General features: G+C 47.1%; 1 protein-coding gene across 1 annotated transcript in view; it reads left to right on the forward strand.

Annotated features, from left to right (window-relative positions):
* The window catches only part of LOC118212518 (huntingtin-interacting protein 1-related protein-like), a 37,068-nt gene extending 23,370 nt beyond the window's left edge, over nucleotides 1-13,698 (forward strand). Inside the window, exons 17-32 of the mRNA XM_035390450.1 lie at nucleotides 218-319; nucleotides 2,041-2,235; nucleotides 2,955-3,102; nucleotides 3,483-3,569; nucleotides 4,104-4,211; nucleotides 4,661-4,797; nucleotides 5,433-5,543; nucleotides 6,022-6,080; nucleotides 7,387-7,417; nucleotides 7,627-7,689; nucleotides 7,930-8,030; nucleotides 8,487-8,592; nucleotides 9,501-9,624; nucleotides 10,046-10,107; nucleotides 10,282-10,500; nucleotides 11,601-13,698. Of these exons, the coding sequence (XP_035246341.1) occupies nucleotides 218-319; nucleotides 2,041-2,235; nucleotides 2,955-3,102; nucleotides 3,483-3,569; nucleotides 4,104-4,211; nucleotides 4,661-4,797; nucleotides 5,433-5,543; nucleotides 6,022-6,080; nucleotides 7,387-7,417; nucleotides 7,627-7,689; nucleotides 7,930-8,030; nucleotides 8,487-8,592; nucleotides 9,501-9,624; nucleotides 10,046-10,107; nucleotides 10,282-10,500; nucleotides 11,601-11,621 (1,674 nt within the window). The 3' untranslated portion in view covers nucleotides 11,622-13,698. The remainder of the gene's footprint in view (nucleotides 1-217; nucleotides 320-2,040; nucleotides 2,236-2,954; nucleotides 3,103-3,482; nucleotides 3,570-4,103; nucleotides 4,212-4,660; nucleotides 4,798-5,432; nucleotides 5,544-6,021; nucleotides 6,081-7,386; nucleotides 7,418-7,626; nucleotides 7,690-7,929; nucleotides 8,031-8,486; nucleotides 8,593-9,500; nucleotides 9,625-10,045; nucleotides 10,108-10,281; nucleotides 10,501-11,600) is intronic.
* The last annotated feature ends 860 nt before the right edge of the window (nucleotides 13,699-14,558 follow it).

A 14,558-nucleotide genomic window follows, 5' to 3' on the forward strand; every position in this document is an offset into this window, starting at 1 on the left:
ATGATAGCTGTTATGTCATGTGTCAACAAGTTCAGGTGAAGTGTTACAGTTTTATTTTATTTAATTTTATTTTCTGTGCTGCTTGCAGTCCCTCTCCCACACAAGCTGGCGCCTGCTTCACTCAAGTGGACAGCCAGAGTGTGGGGGTGTGTTTTGAGATGAGGAAGAGGAAGGTCTTGTTTAATGTGCAGTGATTCTCTGCTTTCTCCCTGCGCAGCTGGAAGAGCAGAAGTTTGAAATGGACAAGCTGAGGCGGGAGCTGGAGGAGAAGAGGGTGGAGCTTCTGCGGACACAGACCTCCCTGCAGACCAATGAGCAGGTTTGTTAGTCCTGGCCTCCCGCCACCCCCAACCTACCTCCAGCCCCCCCCCCCCCCCCCTCCCAAAGTCACAAAGAGTGGGGCCCCTGAGGGCCCAGGGGAATCGGCAGGAAGTGGAGGAGCCGCCGAATGCTATTAGTGACTCACGGTTTCCAACCAATCATTGTGTTTTGCGGTAGACAGCAAAATCATTTTGATTGGGTGAGGTAAGTCAATGATTCACAGCTCACATAATGAATTTAAATGCAGCTATCCTGATATTGAAAAGGGCATATACCACATCTCACAGTGCCTTTGGGATGTTAGAGCATTAATGTCATGAGTGGGAGCAACCTTCGCTGCACCTGTAATGGTATTCTTGCTCTCCCACTGGAGTAGGGTTAAAGTAAAGTACAGCCTATAGAGAATACGTCTCACTAATGCTACTGTAATGCTAAGGCTTTCAGAGCAGACCGCTCGCTCTTTCCACAGCACGGCTAAACAAACTGCCCGAAAACGTCCGTAGGCGATGTTTGATGATGTTGGACGGTCTAGAAGGTGTTGGAGAGACACGCTGTGCTTTTCTCACATTTCGTTTAAGCAGCGATGGCTCCATGATTGCGGGTCCTCCTCGCACATCGTGCTCATGAAGGAGCCTTTTGATTTCCAGCGTGTGAGCTGGTGCGTTGCGGTTGGGTCTGTGCATATTTTGTGAGGCTGCGTGCCACATGATATCTCTGTGGAAGGGATCTCTTCCCTGTGTGGGCGCGCGGTTGTGCAGGAGAATTAGCAGTTCGCCAGCGCTGGCACCAGATGCGATGGCCAGCATCCTCTCCACCACTTTGGATGTCTAAAGCCGGTGTTTATCCAGTTCTCTGATACCAGCCCTTTGCGCAGGATAATTTAGCAGACACTAAATGCATTACAGGCATTTAGCAGACAGAGCAACTTACACAACTTATTTAGTTATTTATATATTTATTTTATATAGCATCCATTTATAGAGCTGGATATACACTGAAGCAAGTACCTTGCTCAAGGGTACGATAGCAGTGTCCAACCCAGGAATTGAACCGATCACCTTTAGGTTACAAGCCCAGTTCCTAGTGTACTACACTGCCACCCACAATTCAAGAGATACATGGAAATATATTTCCTGATGCTCAAAGTGCTTTACAGTGATCAGGGGTAAACTCACCTTGACCACCACCAATGTGTAGTCACCCACCTGGGTGCTGCACGGTCGCCATTTTGTGCCGGGACGCTCACCACACGGCAGCTTTTCCTACATGTGTGGGATACCAGTGCAGCCTTTCGGCAGTGTGCCTGTTCAGTCGGGCGGTGAAATGGCGGACCTCGTGGCGTCGGTGGTTTTTTAAAGCGAGCTCGTTGGCGAAGCCCCTGCGGCTCAAGTCGTGTTTGTACCACGGATGGGTGATGTAATGGGACGGTACAGCTGTGACCGCTCCTTTTTTGATCGCGATATAAGGCCTTGTGTGTCTGTGTGTGTGGGTGCAGGCCACAGTCCTGTGTCACTGTTTTTATCGGAGAGATTGCATTAATAAAAAGGTCCTTGAAATTTCCAAAAGAAGTACCAGACATAGAATTATTACTTCACTTGATTTGTTGAAATTTGCGTTATATTTGATACGCTGCAGAACCTACCGCTTTAATGTGAACTCTGTGCGTGTGCGCGTGTGTGTGTGTGTGTGTGTGTGTGTGCGCGCGCCTATGTGTTACAGTCGGGGGAGAAGCTGAACAGCGAATTGCTGGGGCTGCAGGGCCAGAAGGAGGCGCTGTTGCGTGCCGTGAATGAGAAGGAGGCGGAGCTTTCTACCCTGCGCCAGTCTGCACAGCTGCAGCAGTCGTCCCTGCAGCAGGAGAGAGAGAGGAGCGCCAAAGAGATGGACGAGCTGCAGAGCAAGCTGAAGGACAAGGTGAGGGGCCTGTCTACAGCGCCGTCTCATAAACATGATGTCACAGTCTCATAGATTTACATTACTATTCTTACAAATATGATGTCACGGTCCCATAGATTTGACAATCACTGTTCTTCCAAACATGATGTCACGGTCCCATAGATTTGACATCACTATTCTTACAAACATGATGTCACGGTCCCATAGATTTGACATCACTATTCTTACAAACATGATGTCACGGTCCCATAGATTTGACATCACTATTCTTACAAGCATGTTATCACAGTCTCATAAATTTGACATCACTGTCTTACAAGCATAACATCATAGTTTAGCAGATATGATATCAGTGTCTTACAAACATCATTTATTACCACTGGGAAAAAAAAGTTTGCATGTTTGACAGACAGCACAACAGCACAACACTGTCACATATAGACCCTGTCAATGAAGCTCTCTCGCTGTCTCTTGCTCTTTCCCCCTCTCTCATTCCCTCTCTCTGTCTCTCTTTAATTCTCTCTCTCTCTGTCTTCCCCCCTCAGTGCTGTCGTTTCTTGCTCGTTTCATATTTCCCAGTAGACTAAGTTCTGTAAAGTCTGGGTTGGAGCCAGACGCACAGACAGTCATAATGATGAGATGCGTGTGTGTATGTGTGTCTGCTCAGCTGATGAGATGTGTGTGTGTGTGGATGTGTATGCGCAGCTGATCAGGTTTTTGTATGTTTGTCTGCGCAGCTGAGCCGGGAGGAGCAGCTGGAGCAGCAGCTCCTGGAGGACCAGTTCTTCCTGCTGCAGGGCACTGTGACCGAGGCAGAGAACATCATCCAGGACGCGGTGGCCAAACTGGACGACCCCCTACACCTGCGCTGCACCAGCTCTCCAGGTAACCCCGCCCATCTCAGCCCTTCTCTCACCTCCGGCACCGCTCAGTTCCAGTCACGTTGCTGTTCCAGAAGTTTCTTTGTGGTGTGTGAGCAGAAAGCTGGGTAATCCAGGTTCTGTTCCAGAAGTTTCTTTGTGGTGTGTGAGCAGGAAGGTGGGTAATCCAGGTTCTGTTCCAGAAGTTTCTTTGTGGTGTGTGAGCAGGAAGGTGGGTAATCCAGGTTCTGTTCCAGAAATTTCTTTGTTGTGTGTGAACAGAAGGCTGGGTAATCCAGGATGTTTGAGCTGTTTTATTTGCTGCCACAATTTAATCTGCCTTCTTGTTCTCTTTCTCTCTTTCTTTCTCTCTCTCTTTTTCTTTATCTCTTTCTCTCTCTCTAGATTACCTTGTAAGCAGGGCAGAAGCTGCTCTTGGCTCTATCGACAAGGTGAAGCAAGGCCATAATGACTACCTAAGGAACATGAAAGGTTTGCTGACTATCCTCAGTTTACTGCCCTAAACCCTACTCTCCAAACACTGTCTGCCACCTACATACCCTAAACCCTACACCCTACACTCCAAACACTGTCTGCCACCTACATACCCTAAACCCTACACCCTACACTCCAAACACTGTCTGCCACCTACATACCCTAAACCCTACACACTCCACTCCACATTCCCTAAACACCTTAAACCCCAAACCTGAGATATTACCTGCACTGCACAAGTTACTGAGTACGTCCAGTTATGTGGGCACATGCTATAAAGACACATTCGGTTCATTCTTGAGTTCATGTCCGGTTACAGAAACACAGATGGGGCCACAGAAAATCAGTTTGGTCAGTAAGTGGGCATTGGGCCTGTAAATTTTGGACCCCAATGATTTAGAGGTTCTGTGACCCCTGGTGGTGGCCTGTGGTGGTGTGGTGTTGGTGAGCGACGGTAAGTGATGGCGTGTGACAGGATGTGATTCCCCCCCCCCCCCCCCCCCCCCCGCTCACTTCCTGTCTCGCCCCTAGACGCCAGTGGGCTCCTGCGGGCCATTACCCAGTTCTCCCATCTGGCCGCTGACACCATCGTCAACGGTAGCGCCACCGCCCACATGGCACCCACCGACCACGCCGACCGTGAGTGCCCCCGCCAACGCTAACTCCGCACACACTCCTGCTGATCTCCCAGCAGCCCCTGGGGCAGCAGCTTGATGCTGTGCCAGCCACTCTGTCTAGCATAAAGCAGCTTTTCTCCTCATATATTCTATAGGCGTACCAGATACTGAACTCCTGCGCTCCTTCCACCCTCTCTGTTTCCAAAGCTGTGTTTCTCAGCCCTGATCCTGGGGATGCTGGGGACTGTGTATGCTGCTTTCTGTTCCAACCATAGTAACAAGCTCTACTTGTTCTTAATTAGATACTAATTGCTCCTAATTAGACTTCTTATCTATTAAAGGCTGATTTCACACTTAAAGCCACACTATGTCAGAAATATCCATGTATGCCCTTAAAAATAAATATCCCTGCTCCTCCTCCCCTCCTCCTCTTCCTCCTCCTCCTCCTCCCGACCCTTCCTCTTCTTCCAGGCCTGACGGATAACTGCAGAGGCTGTGGCACGGAATCGCTGCAGTTCCTGCAGGAGCTGAAGTCCAAGCCCTCCCTGCAAAGGGCCAGCCCGGCTGCCACCCGCACCATCATCCAGAAGATCCTGCAGCTGGCCCAGGTGAGGGTCCCCCGGGCCCAGGGTCTCCGCTCTCCTAAGGTGGCTTTTGCACGTCTTTACCGTCCAAAAAAAGAGACAGGCTGGGGTTTGTATGTAGCAGAGGTGATCTCGGGTGACCCCGCGTGACCTCAGGTGGTGTCAGGTGACCTCACGTGATCTCAGGTGGTGGTGTCAGGTGACCTCACGTGATCTCAGGTGGTGGTGTCAGGTGACCTCACGTGATCTCAGGTGGTGGTGTCAGGTGAGCTGCAGGTGATCCGTGGTCCTCGTGACAACCAGTGAGAAAGCTGTGATCCGCGCTGTCTTTAAGCAGTGATACAGTAGATGCATATGTCAGTGCCAGAGAGAGGTGAAGCCATCATTAGTGACACGCTGTCCGAACCAGCACGTGCACAATGTCGATGATGTAAAGAAAATATGAGCTAAATGCATCAGGGTCAGGTAGAATTTTTATAGTGAAAGTAAACTAACATTGATGAGGGTGGCGGCAGCGGGGGTTGGGGGTGGGGGTCGTACAGCAAATGCAGTGTTGGCAGACTCACACAGCTCTAAAAAAGATTCCAGTGGGAAGAGTAGAGGGTTCCTTGGTTGCCATGACAGCGGCCATGACTGACAGGTCTCCGTCCCCCACACAGGACCTCAGGCCCAAGGGGTCGGACATCCGGCAGGACGAGCTGGGAGACATGGTGGACAAGGAGATGGCGGCCACGTCGGCGGCCATCGAGGAGGCCGTGCGGAGAATCGATGTAAGAGCTTGTTTCCCCCGCCTGTAATTACAGGCACAGATCAGCTGATGGGTTCATTTAGGTGTTTTAGTGCTGGGCTGAAACAGGAGCCCTATGCCTCTTCTCCAGTAGCACTGGACACAGCTGTCCTGAGAGATACAGGGTTTATACAACATACATACCATGAACGTTCTGCATAATTACAGTACATTCATGCCTATAATATATTCAACAATGGTCATGATCTCCTTGAATTAAAATATAGACTTTATTAAATTGTTTTTGGCATATAATCATTAGCTCTTTGCCTTTGTTGTTGGTCGTATGGCTTTATTGTAAGTCAAATAGATGCCCTGGTTACCTGCATGGCCTGTTCTCATCATTGTTGCATGTTAGCTTCTTTTTACATTCTTCTTCTTCTTGAGCTTATATATGTATGTGGTTTCTCCGTAATCCCGTATCCTTTATGTTTACATGTATGTTTTTTTTTTACCAACAGGAAATGATGAACCAAGCCAGGAGGGACACCAGTGGGGTCAAACTGGAGGTCAATGAGAGGTGAGCAGCACACTGAGGACCAATGGCTGGAATGCTATGCTAATTAGCCATCATTGCTAACTAGACGATTGGTTCGGAAGTTTCTTTGGTCAAGCAATCAGTCGATAACCATTTAAACAAATAGTCGATCCCGAGGAGGTCAGAATTGCTTCTAGGTGTGTACAGTAGCCAGGAAGGTGTTGAGGTGACTAGTCAGGTTGATTATTTTAGAACTTTTTCACTGATCATGGTCTCTCGAGGAGGGATATTCAGAAGTCGAGTGTAAAAATATTTTTAAATGTCTCTGTTACAATACCTGTGTTCCTGTTCACAAATGCAGTACTGAGTCAGTCTGTCTTTTGCTTTACATAAATCAGAGCGTAATGTGGCTTCCATGAATGGTGTGCATTCTCAGCATTTATTCAGGCTAATGCATCTCACTGGCAGCACTAACACACTGTGTTATGGTTTTGAAAGAATAAAAATGGGAGAAATCAATCAGGAGTGCAGAGCCAAAGCATCATCTGACCCTCGTGATTGCAGCTTTCATTATCAGTTGTGTCGTTCCACTAGATAATTTGTAATGTAGTCTTCTACCTTTGTATGAGGAAACTGCTGATTCTGTTAGAGAGATATCAGGTGGCTGTGGGCCTGTACAGTATCGTTACATGCAGACCTGGGTGATACGTGTTTGTTTTGGATTCAAATTCTTTTCTACACTTTACTGATCTTGTCTGGTGTATTGAAACCAATCAAATACTCTCAAAACATGCAAACCTCGCCTTCTGGTCATATTCGCAGGCTCAATTACACCAGGCAAGAGCACAGAAAAGTATTTGAATCCAAAGCAAATACATATTTGACGCAGGTCTGTTTACATGAGTGCACTTGACTTTGTAAGCAGGATATCATAAATACCATAAGATTTTCAGAAACTACAGTTCTTAGTGGTAGAGCACGCCATTATAAAGAATTTTAAAAAATTTAAAAAAACCCTGGACCCATGTTCGTAACACATTTATAGTGCTGATCTAGGAACAGTGCTGTAGTTTGGCTTATAATGGATAAGGTTTGGATATGGCCAGTGGACATCTGATCCTAGATCAGCACACCTACTCTGCAATGCTTTATGAATGCCTTCCCAGGCTTCAGAGCTGTATTATTTGTAAAAAAAAAAAACAATAATCTCAGCATCAATGAAGAACATGTTGTGCAACACATGCATTTACGGTGCAGGTGTGATTTTTTTCCCCCGCTTGAATTCTGTCTCTATGGTTTCTTGTGCTTTTCTGTGTTTCACTGCGTTTGTCTGCTTTTTTCCCTCCAGAATCCTCTTCTCCTGCACTGACCTCATGAAGGTGAGATAACTGCCACTTTGATTTGTGGTGTAAGATTTGGTTCAGTGCCCACTTCCTGTTGGGTGTGGTGATGGGGTCAGTGGCCACTTCCTGTTTGAGTGTGGTGATAATTCAGTGGCCACTTCTGTTGAGTGAGATGATGAGGTCAGTGGCATCATCTGCTGCCAGTTCTTTGCTCTGTAACAGTGTGCCTCTCCCTTGGCTCATAGGCTATCCACCTGCTGGTGATTGCTTCCAAGGACCTGCAGAAGGAGATTGTAGAGGGTGGACGGGTGAGTAGTGACTGTGGCGGAACACACTGACCAGCAGAACTGGGCTCAGATGAGCCATATGGAGCAGTTAGGCCCCACTATGCTTTGCTACACTGACTGATCTCGGCTTTAAGATGGCTGATCTCGGCGCTACGCTGGCTGATCATGGCATTATGCTGGCTAATCCCAGCCCTATGCTAGCTGATCTTGGCGCTACACTGGCTTGTGTGTGTGGTACTGACTCACCCGTTCTCTTCACAGGGTGCGGCCTCCATTAAGGAGTTCTACGCCAGGAACTCTCGCTGGACCGAGGGGCTGATCTCCGCCTCCAAGGCTGTGGGATGGGGTGCCACTCAGATGGTGTAAGTCTGGACAGACAGAGGGACAGACAGATGGACGGATGGACAGACGGACAGGGCTTCATTAGTTACCCTCAACTTACGTTGTGACTTTGCCCAATTAATTGCTTAAATATAATTCATTTTCATTGGTCCAACTTCTTATAGGTATTATAGGCACAACTCTTCAAAATGCCTTGGTTTCTGAAATTGGATAAAATACTGCTTGTAAATTACTAGCTGTGGGTGTAGCAAAAATAAGCTTGTTTTTTCATGTAATAAAGATGGGTATCAGTGTAAAATAGTGGTTAGGGAACGGGACGTTTAACTCCGAAGCTGCAGCATAAATAGATTGTACATAAAAAATGTGAGCAGTATAAGTTGCTCTGGATGGGAAATCTATGAGCTGAATGTGCAAAATGTAAAGTTAGCGAAACCCCAAGTGGCGCCTGTGACCCTTCTCCGTTGCCCCCCTCCTAGCGAGTCGGCCGATAAGGTGGTCCTGCACACCGGGAAGTACGAGGAGCTGATCGTCTGCTCCCACGAGATCGCTGCCAGCACCGCTCAGCTGGTCGCCGCCTCCAAGGTAACCATCTTTACTCCGGTCGCCATGTCAACAGAGCCCCCACCCCCCACCCCCATCCCCATCCTCAGCCCAAGTCATACCTGTTTCTACTGATTTATCCCCACTAGCCCTAGAAGTTTCATTTCCCAAACAATCCAAACTGTTGAATGCTGATTGAGAAAACGTGTATCAGTTATGTGAAGATAATAACTAGTGCCTTAATAAAATTTGGGGGAAAAATAAAATTTTAAAAACAAAGATTGGAGACATTTTGGTCAGGGGAACACCAGCATCCTCTCCTCTTTGTCTTTCTACATCCTTAAGCATTTAGCGGATACTGCAGGTGTGCAACTTACACACACACAATCCTTTTATACAATGGGATAGTTATGGAAGCATTGCGGGTTAAGTACCTTGTTCAAGGATTGAACATTTATGTCCCCCCTGGGAATTAAGGTTGCAGCCTTGGCGCTGCAAGCACAGCTTCCTAACCACTGTAGCACACTGCTGTCTGTACACTCTTTATAGAGGTCTGATGGTGTATTTACACTCTATTGTCTTCTGTCCCCCCTCTCTCTCTGCCCATCTCTCTCCCCCTCTCCCCGTCCCTCTCCCTCTCCCCCTGTATGTCTCTCTCTTACACCCTCCCCCCTAACCATCTCTCTCCCCCCCCTCTCTCTCTCTCTCCCTTTCTCCCCCTCTCTCCCTCCCCCCTCCCTCTCACCCTCTCCCTCCCCCGTCCCCCCTCCCTCTCCCTCTCTCTCTCCCCCTGTATGTCTCTCTCTTACACCCTCCCCCCTAACCATCTCCCTCCCCTCTCCCTCTCCTTCCCTCTCACCCTCCCTCTCTCCCTCCCCCCTCCCTCCCCCTCCCCCCTCCCTCTCTCCCTCTCCCCCCCTCCCCCTCCCTCCCCCTCTCCCTCCCTCCAGGTGAAGGCCGACCGCAGCAGTACGAGGCTGGTGACCCTGCAGCAGGCCTCCCGTCGTGTTAACGAGATGGCTGCCAACGTGGTGGCCTCCACCAGGACCGGGCAGGACCAGGTTGAGGAGAAAGGTGAGGGCGCGGCAGCCTTTGAATAATGTGGAAAAGAGAGCCCTCTTACCCCAAACCCCTGCCTCCTACCCCCACCCCCTGGCCCCCAACCCCTGCCTCCTACCCCCACCGCCTGGCCCCCAACCCCTGCCTCCTACCCCACCCTCTGGCCCCCAACCACTGCCTCCTACCCAAACCACTGCCTCCTACCCCCACCCCCTGGCCCCTAAACCCTGCCTCCTACCCCACCCTCTGGCCCCCAACCACTGCCCCTGCCTCCAGCCACTGGTCCCCACCTCTTGCCTCTGGACCCCAGCCCCTGCCTCCTACCCCATCCCCCGGCCCCTGCCTCCAGCCACTGGCCCCCACCTCCAGCGCTCGGGCCTTACCACTGGCCGAGGAGAAACTGAAGGCCTCACTTGCTTCTTTCCTTGCTCTGCAGACACCATGGACTTTTCCGGAATGTCCCTGATGAAGCTGAAGAAAGAGGAGATTGAGTCACAGGTCAGTGAGCTTAGCTTTCTGTGTGTATGTGTGTGTCAGTGTCAGTGTGTGTGTGTGTGTGTGTGTGTGTGTGTGTATGCCTGTCGGTGTCAGTGTGTGTGGGTGTGAATGTATGTACATATGTTTGTATGTGTTGAGGTTGTTTTGGCAGCCTCTCTCCCTCTCTCTGTGCAGGTGCGGGTGCTGGAGCTGGAGTCTGACCTGGAGAACGAGCGCGTTCGGCTCGGGGAGCTCAGGAGGAAGCACTACGACCTGGCCGGCGTTCCCGCCGATCAGGAAACCGACGGCAACGGATTTGCCACCCCAGCTCCTTCCTCCCCCAAACCGGCCAAGCCTTCCGTCTTTAAAAAACCAACGCTGCCACAGAAACCAAGCCTGCTAGCAAAGAACCCGGTAAGACGGACACGGGAGAGATGAGCTTTAGCACAGTCATCATCAGAACACTGTATGACTGACACAGGAGAGATGAGCTTTAGCACAGTCATCATCAGAACACTGTATGACTGGCACAGGAGAGATGAGCTTTAGCACAGTCATCATCAGAACACTGTATGACTGGCACAGGAGAGATGAGCTTTAGCACAGTCATCATCAGAACACTGTATGACTGGCACAGGAGAGATGAGCTTTAGCACAGTCATCATCAGAACACTGTATGACTGACACAGGAGAGATGAGCTTTAGCACAGTCATCATCAGAACACTGTATGACTGGCACAGGAGAGATGAGCTTTAGCACAGTCATCATCAGAACACTGTATGACGGGCACAGGAGAGATGAGCTTTAGCACAGTCATCATCAGAACACTGTATGACGGGCACAGGAGAGATGAGCTTTAGCACAGTCATCATCAGAACACTGTATGACTGACACAGGAGAGATGAGCTTTAGCACAGTCATCATCAGAACACTGTATGACTGACACAGGAGAGATCAGCTTTAGCACAGTCATCATCAGAACACTGTATGACTGACACAGGAGAGATCAGGTTGGGCACAGTCATCGTCAGAACCCCATATGACTGACACAGCAGCTTTGGCACAGTCATATTCAGCTATTTGCAGTGTTTAATTGTATTTTATGGGTTTTTAGCTGTCAGTTTATCTCAGTAACATAAAACATGGGGAGAATTCTATCAAATGTCCAATACCTTGCTGCTCCTCGTATTGTTATACCCAGTACTAGTTGTTAAACTCCTGCCACTGTTAAACCAAAATGCTTCTCTTGCTGCTAAGCTCCTCCTACTGTTAAACTTAAATGCTCCTCCTACTGTTAAACTCAAAAGGCCCTCCCACTGCTAAGCTCCTCCAACTGTTCAACTTAAATGCTCCTCCCAGTTCTAAGCACCTCCCACTGCCAAGCCTCCACCCAACCCCCACTGTCAAATCCTCAAGCTGAGACCTTTCTGTGAAAATAATCCAGGTTTATCCATCATGTCTCTCTCCTTCTCTCTGACCCCCCTGGCCTTCCCTTCCCTTTTTTGAATTACAGTTCAAGTTAGGCAGCAGCTGAAGGCGACTACCTCCACTGGCCTGACGACTGCGCAGATCCAAAAGAGACAGGATGTCCCTCCCCTGTTTGTGTGGCACCCCCTAGTCCCACCCCCCCCCCCCCATTGCCAGCATATCCCAGCATCCTCTCTTCCTTTGCTCTGTCGTCATGGCTGCCCTCGTTCTACACCAGGACTGCGTCTACTGCCCCCCACCCTACAACCACCTGACCACCCACCTCCACCTCCCCCCCCCACTTCACTCCTACTGACAAACATGAAAATAGCTTTGAGTTCTGCTCTGCCTTGTTTCTGAAAGAACAATAACGTGTCTCTCTCTCTCTCTCTTTCTCTCTCCGCCTTATCCAACTGCCTGCAGCTTGCATTGGGGTTGCACAAAGCTCTGCAGGATTATTTGCACAAGCAGGTGTAGAATATATTCAGGGAAAATGCTGAGCTCAAGTGGCCATTGTAAAGATCTTCTGCTACTCGCATAAGAAAATACTTTTTAATGTAGTGCTTTTAGAGGTTGAAGAAAACTTGTATTTTTAACTTGGCGATGGTGCCTCTTTTTTTGTCGATATTTTGTGTCTGCATTGTACATTAGCATATGGAAATATTTTGATCAGAATATAGAATGCAGTCTTGTACAAGGAATGTCTCGGAGGGAAAAACTGATGACCTATATTTTCTTTTTTATGTTTTTATCCTGTAGACATGTATGAATCATATCTGTAAACAGATATTTAGTAACCTGTGGAATACACATCAGAATATGCAACTCTTATTTCAGTCCAGTTTTCTTCAGTCTTTTGCTAAAAATGCTTTGTGTAAATGCTTTGTGTTTTCTAGTGCATTTGCCATTTAATGTAGATCATCGGTATAAGGGCACACATTTAACAGGGTTTTAGAGCAATCTCTGATAAATCTTAAAAGTCATTAATCTTTCCAATCTTATAAGCCTTAAATCTTTAAAATCTTAAAAGTCCTAAATCTTTCCAGTCTTTAAAGCAGTGCTGCAGTTTGCATAGGCACAAAAATACACTAATAACTGAAGTAACATCTATTATCCAGAATTTCAGTCTAGTTTTCTTTTCAATGGATTGGGTTTTGTTTTTTCTTTAGTAGTTTCTTTCAGGTTTGATGCACAAGCACAAAATTAGGTAGCAAAGCACACAGATCACTTGTGTCCGGCCAGTGAAGAGCAGGACGTGATTCCTGAGGAAACACTTAGTTTTAAAATTTCTCACAGTCGTTAATGAAACCTGGCCTTTCAGTTGAAATGACTTTTTTTGTAATCAACTTTTGCCTTTATCACAATCACTCATATTTTGAAATATATCACAACCACATTCTGCTGCTGAACGTCAGCTGTGATCCTCTGTGTAAGGCAGAGCTGGGAAGTGAATGTGACCCTAATGTTTTTGTTGCGTTGCCTAAAAAAAAACCTGGGGTTATTGAAATACATTACCCATGATGATCTGCTGTTTGACCTTGCAGACCATTGGAGAACACTCTCCATGACAGTCCAAAGTAAGGCTTCTTTACTTGTCCTTTAGCTTAGTATTAGACCAGGTGCTCATCAGTTACTGATTCCCTAGCCTCTGAGTTCTGTGAACCCTGCAGTTCCTCTTATATTATTGGTGCTTTTTTCCCCCCAGATTATTATTTTTTAACCAATAGGTCAATATGGGACTTTATAAATCTGCATGTTAAGCCATCAACACATTATAGTTCCTTACTGAGCTCCATTAATGATTCAGTTATCATTTCCCAGGTCACAGGTTCAGGAAAAACACATGGGCCTACATGTAATTCTTGTCACACTAAGCGTTAATTGAAAACCTTAGGTGTTCACTAAAATGCGAACAGCCCTCTTAACAAGGTTTAAAGTGGTTCTATGGGTGTATTTTAACTATGAATAATTTTTTTTAAATGGGGAAATCGAATTGAGATATGCTTTGCTCTGTGGTTCTTTTCCTTTATGAAACCTTCATTTATACAATCAGATGTATTAATATATTTTAGTAAGGATTATGATACTATGTTTTCTGTAATAATTGTAAAGCTTGGATTAACAATAAATCTTTATGCACACTGGACTTTTCTCTGTCTCATAATTACAGATCTGAATAATCTAATAGACCATGCATACTGTCCCTCTTTTCATAATTTATGCCATATCTTGTATTGATCCCAGAGTGTCTCCCAAAGAATATCGCTATTTTGAACCTCAGGCTTTTGTACTTGGCTAAACATGTGATATTGAAGGAAAGAGTATTCATTTTAAACTAGAAACAAGCCCATGTTAAACAGTAAAAAAAAAAAAAAAAAAAGCCAAACTGGATTATGTCATTTGAATATGTCGCCCCCTGTTGGGGATAATAGATATTATCATTAGATGAGGCATGTGGCCATATCCCACAGGACAAACTATCACAAGCCCTGCCAGGTAGAGTGGAAACTATTTTAGGTGGCCTTGATTGCAGGAAACTATAAAAACAGAAGTGTAGGAACGTGTGCATCTGCATGTGAGTCACGGAAACAATCACTAAAATAGGGTGCTTGTTAGAGATTATATACAGAACAGCTTCATCATCTTGTTCTGTCTTTGATTACACATTAGTGTTACGTGAGAGTTGCACATCAGAAAGCAGCAGTTTGTGTATTTTTGAACAGTATTGTAAACTGGAGAAAACAAAGGCAAGGCAAGGTTAATGATGAATGAATACAAACCTATCTCATAATTAGTAAAGCTCTGGACATCAGCCGACATTAAACTACATGCTCACAGGTTTATACAAGCTTCATGGTTGACATCACTAATTTGCTTTATAACACCAATCCAACCATCCATCCATTATCTATACCTGCTTATCCTGAGCAGGTTCGAGGGGGGTGCTGGAGCCTATCCCAGTGTGCATTGGGCGAGAGGCAGGAATGCACCCTGGACAGGCCAC

Source organism: Anguilla anguilla, chromosome 14 (assembly GCF_013347855.1).
Source record: "Anguilla anguilla isolate fAngAng1 chromosome 14, fAngAng1.pri, whole genome shotgun sequence".
Lineage (NCBI taxonomy): Eukaryota > Metazoa > Chordata > Actinopteri > Anguilliformes > Anguillidae > Anguilla > Anguilla anguilla.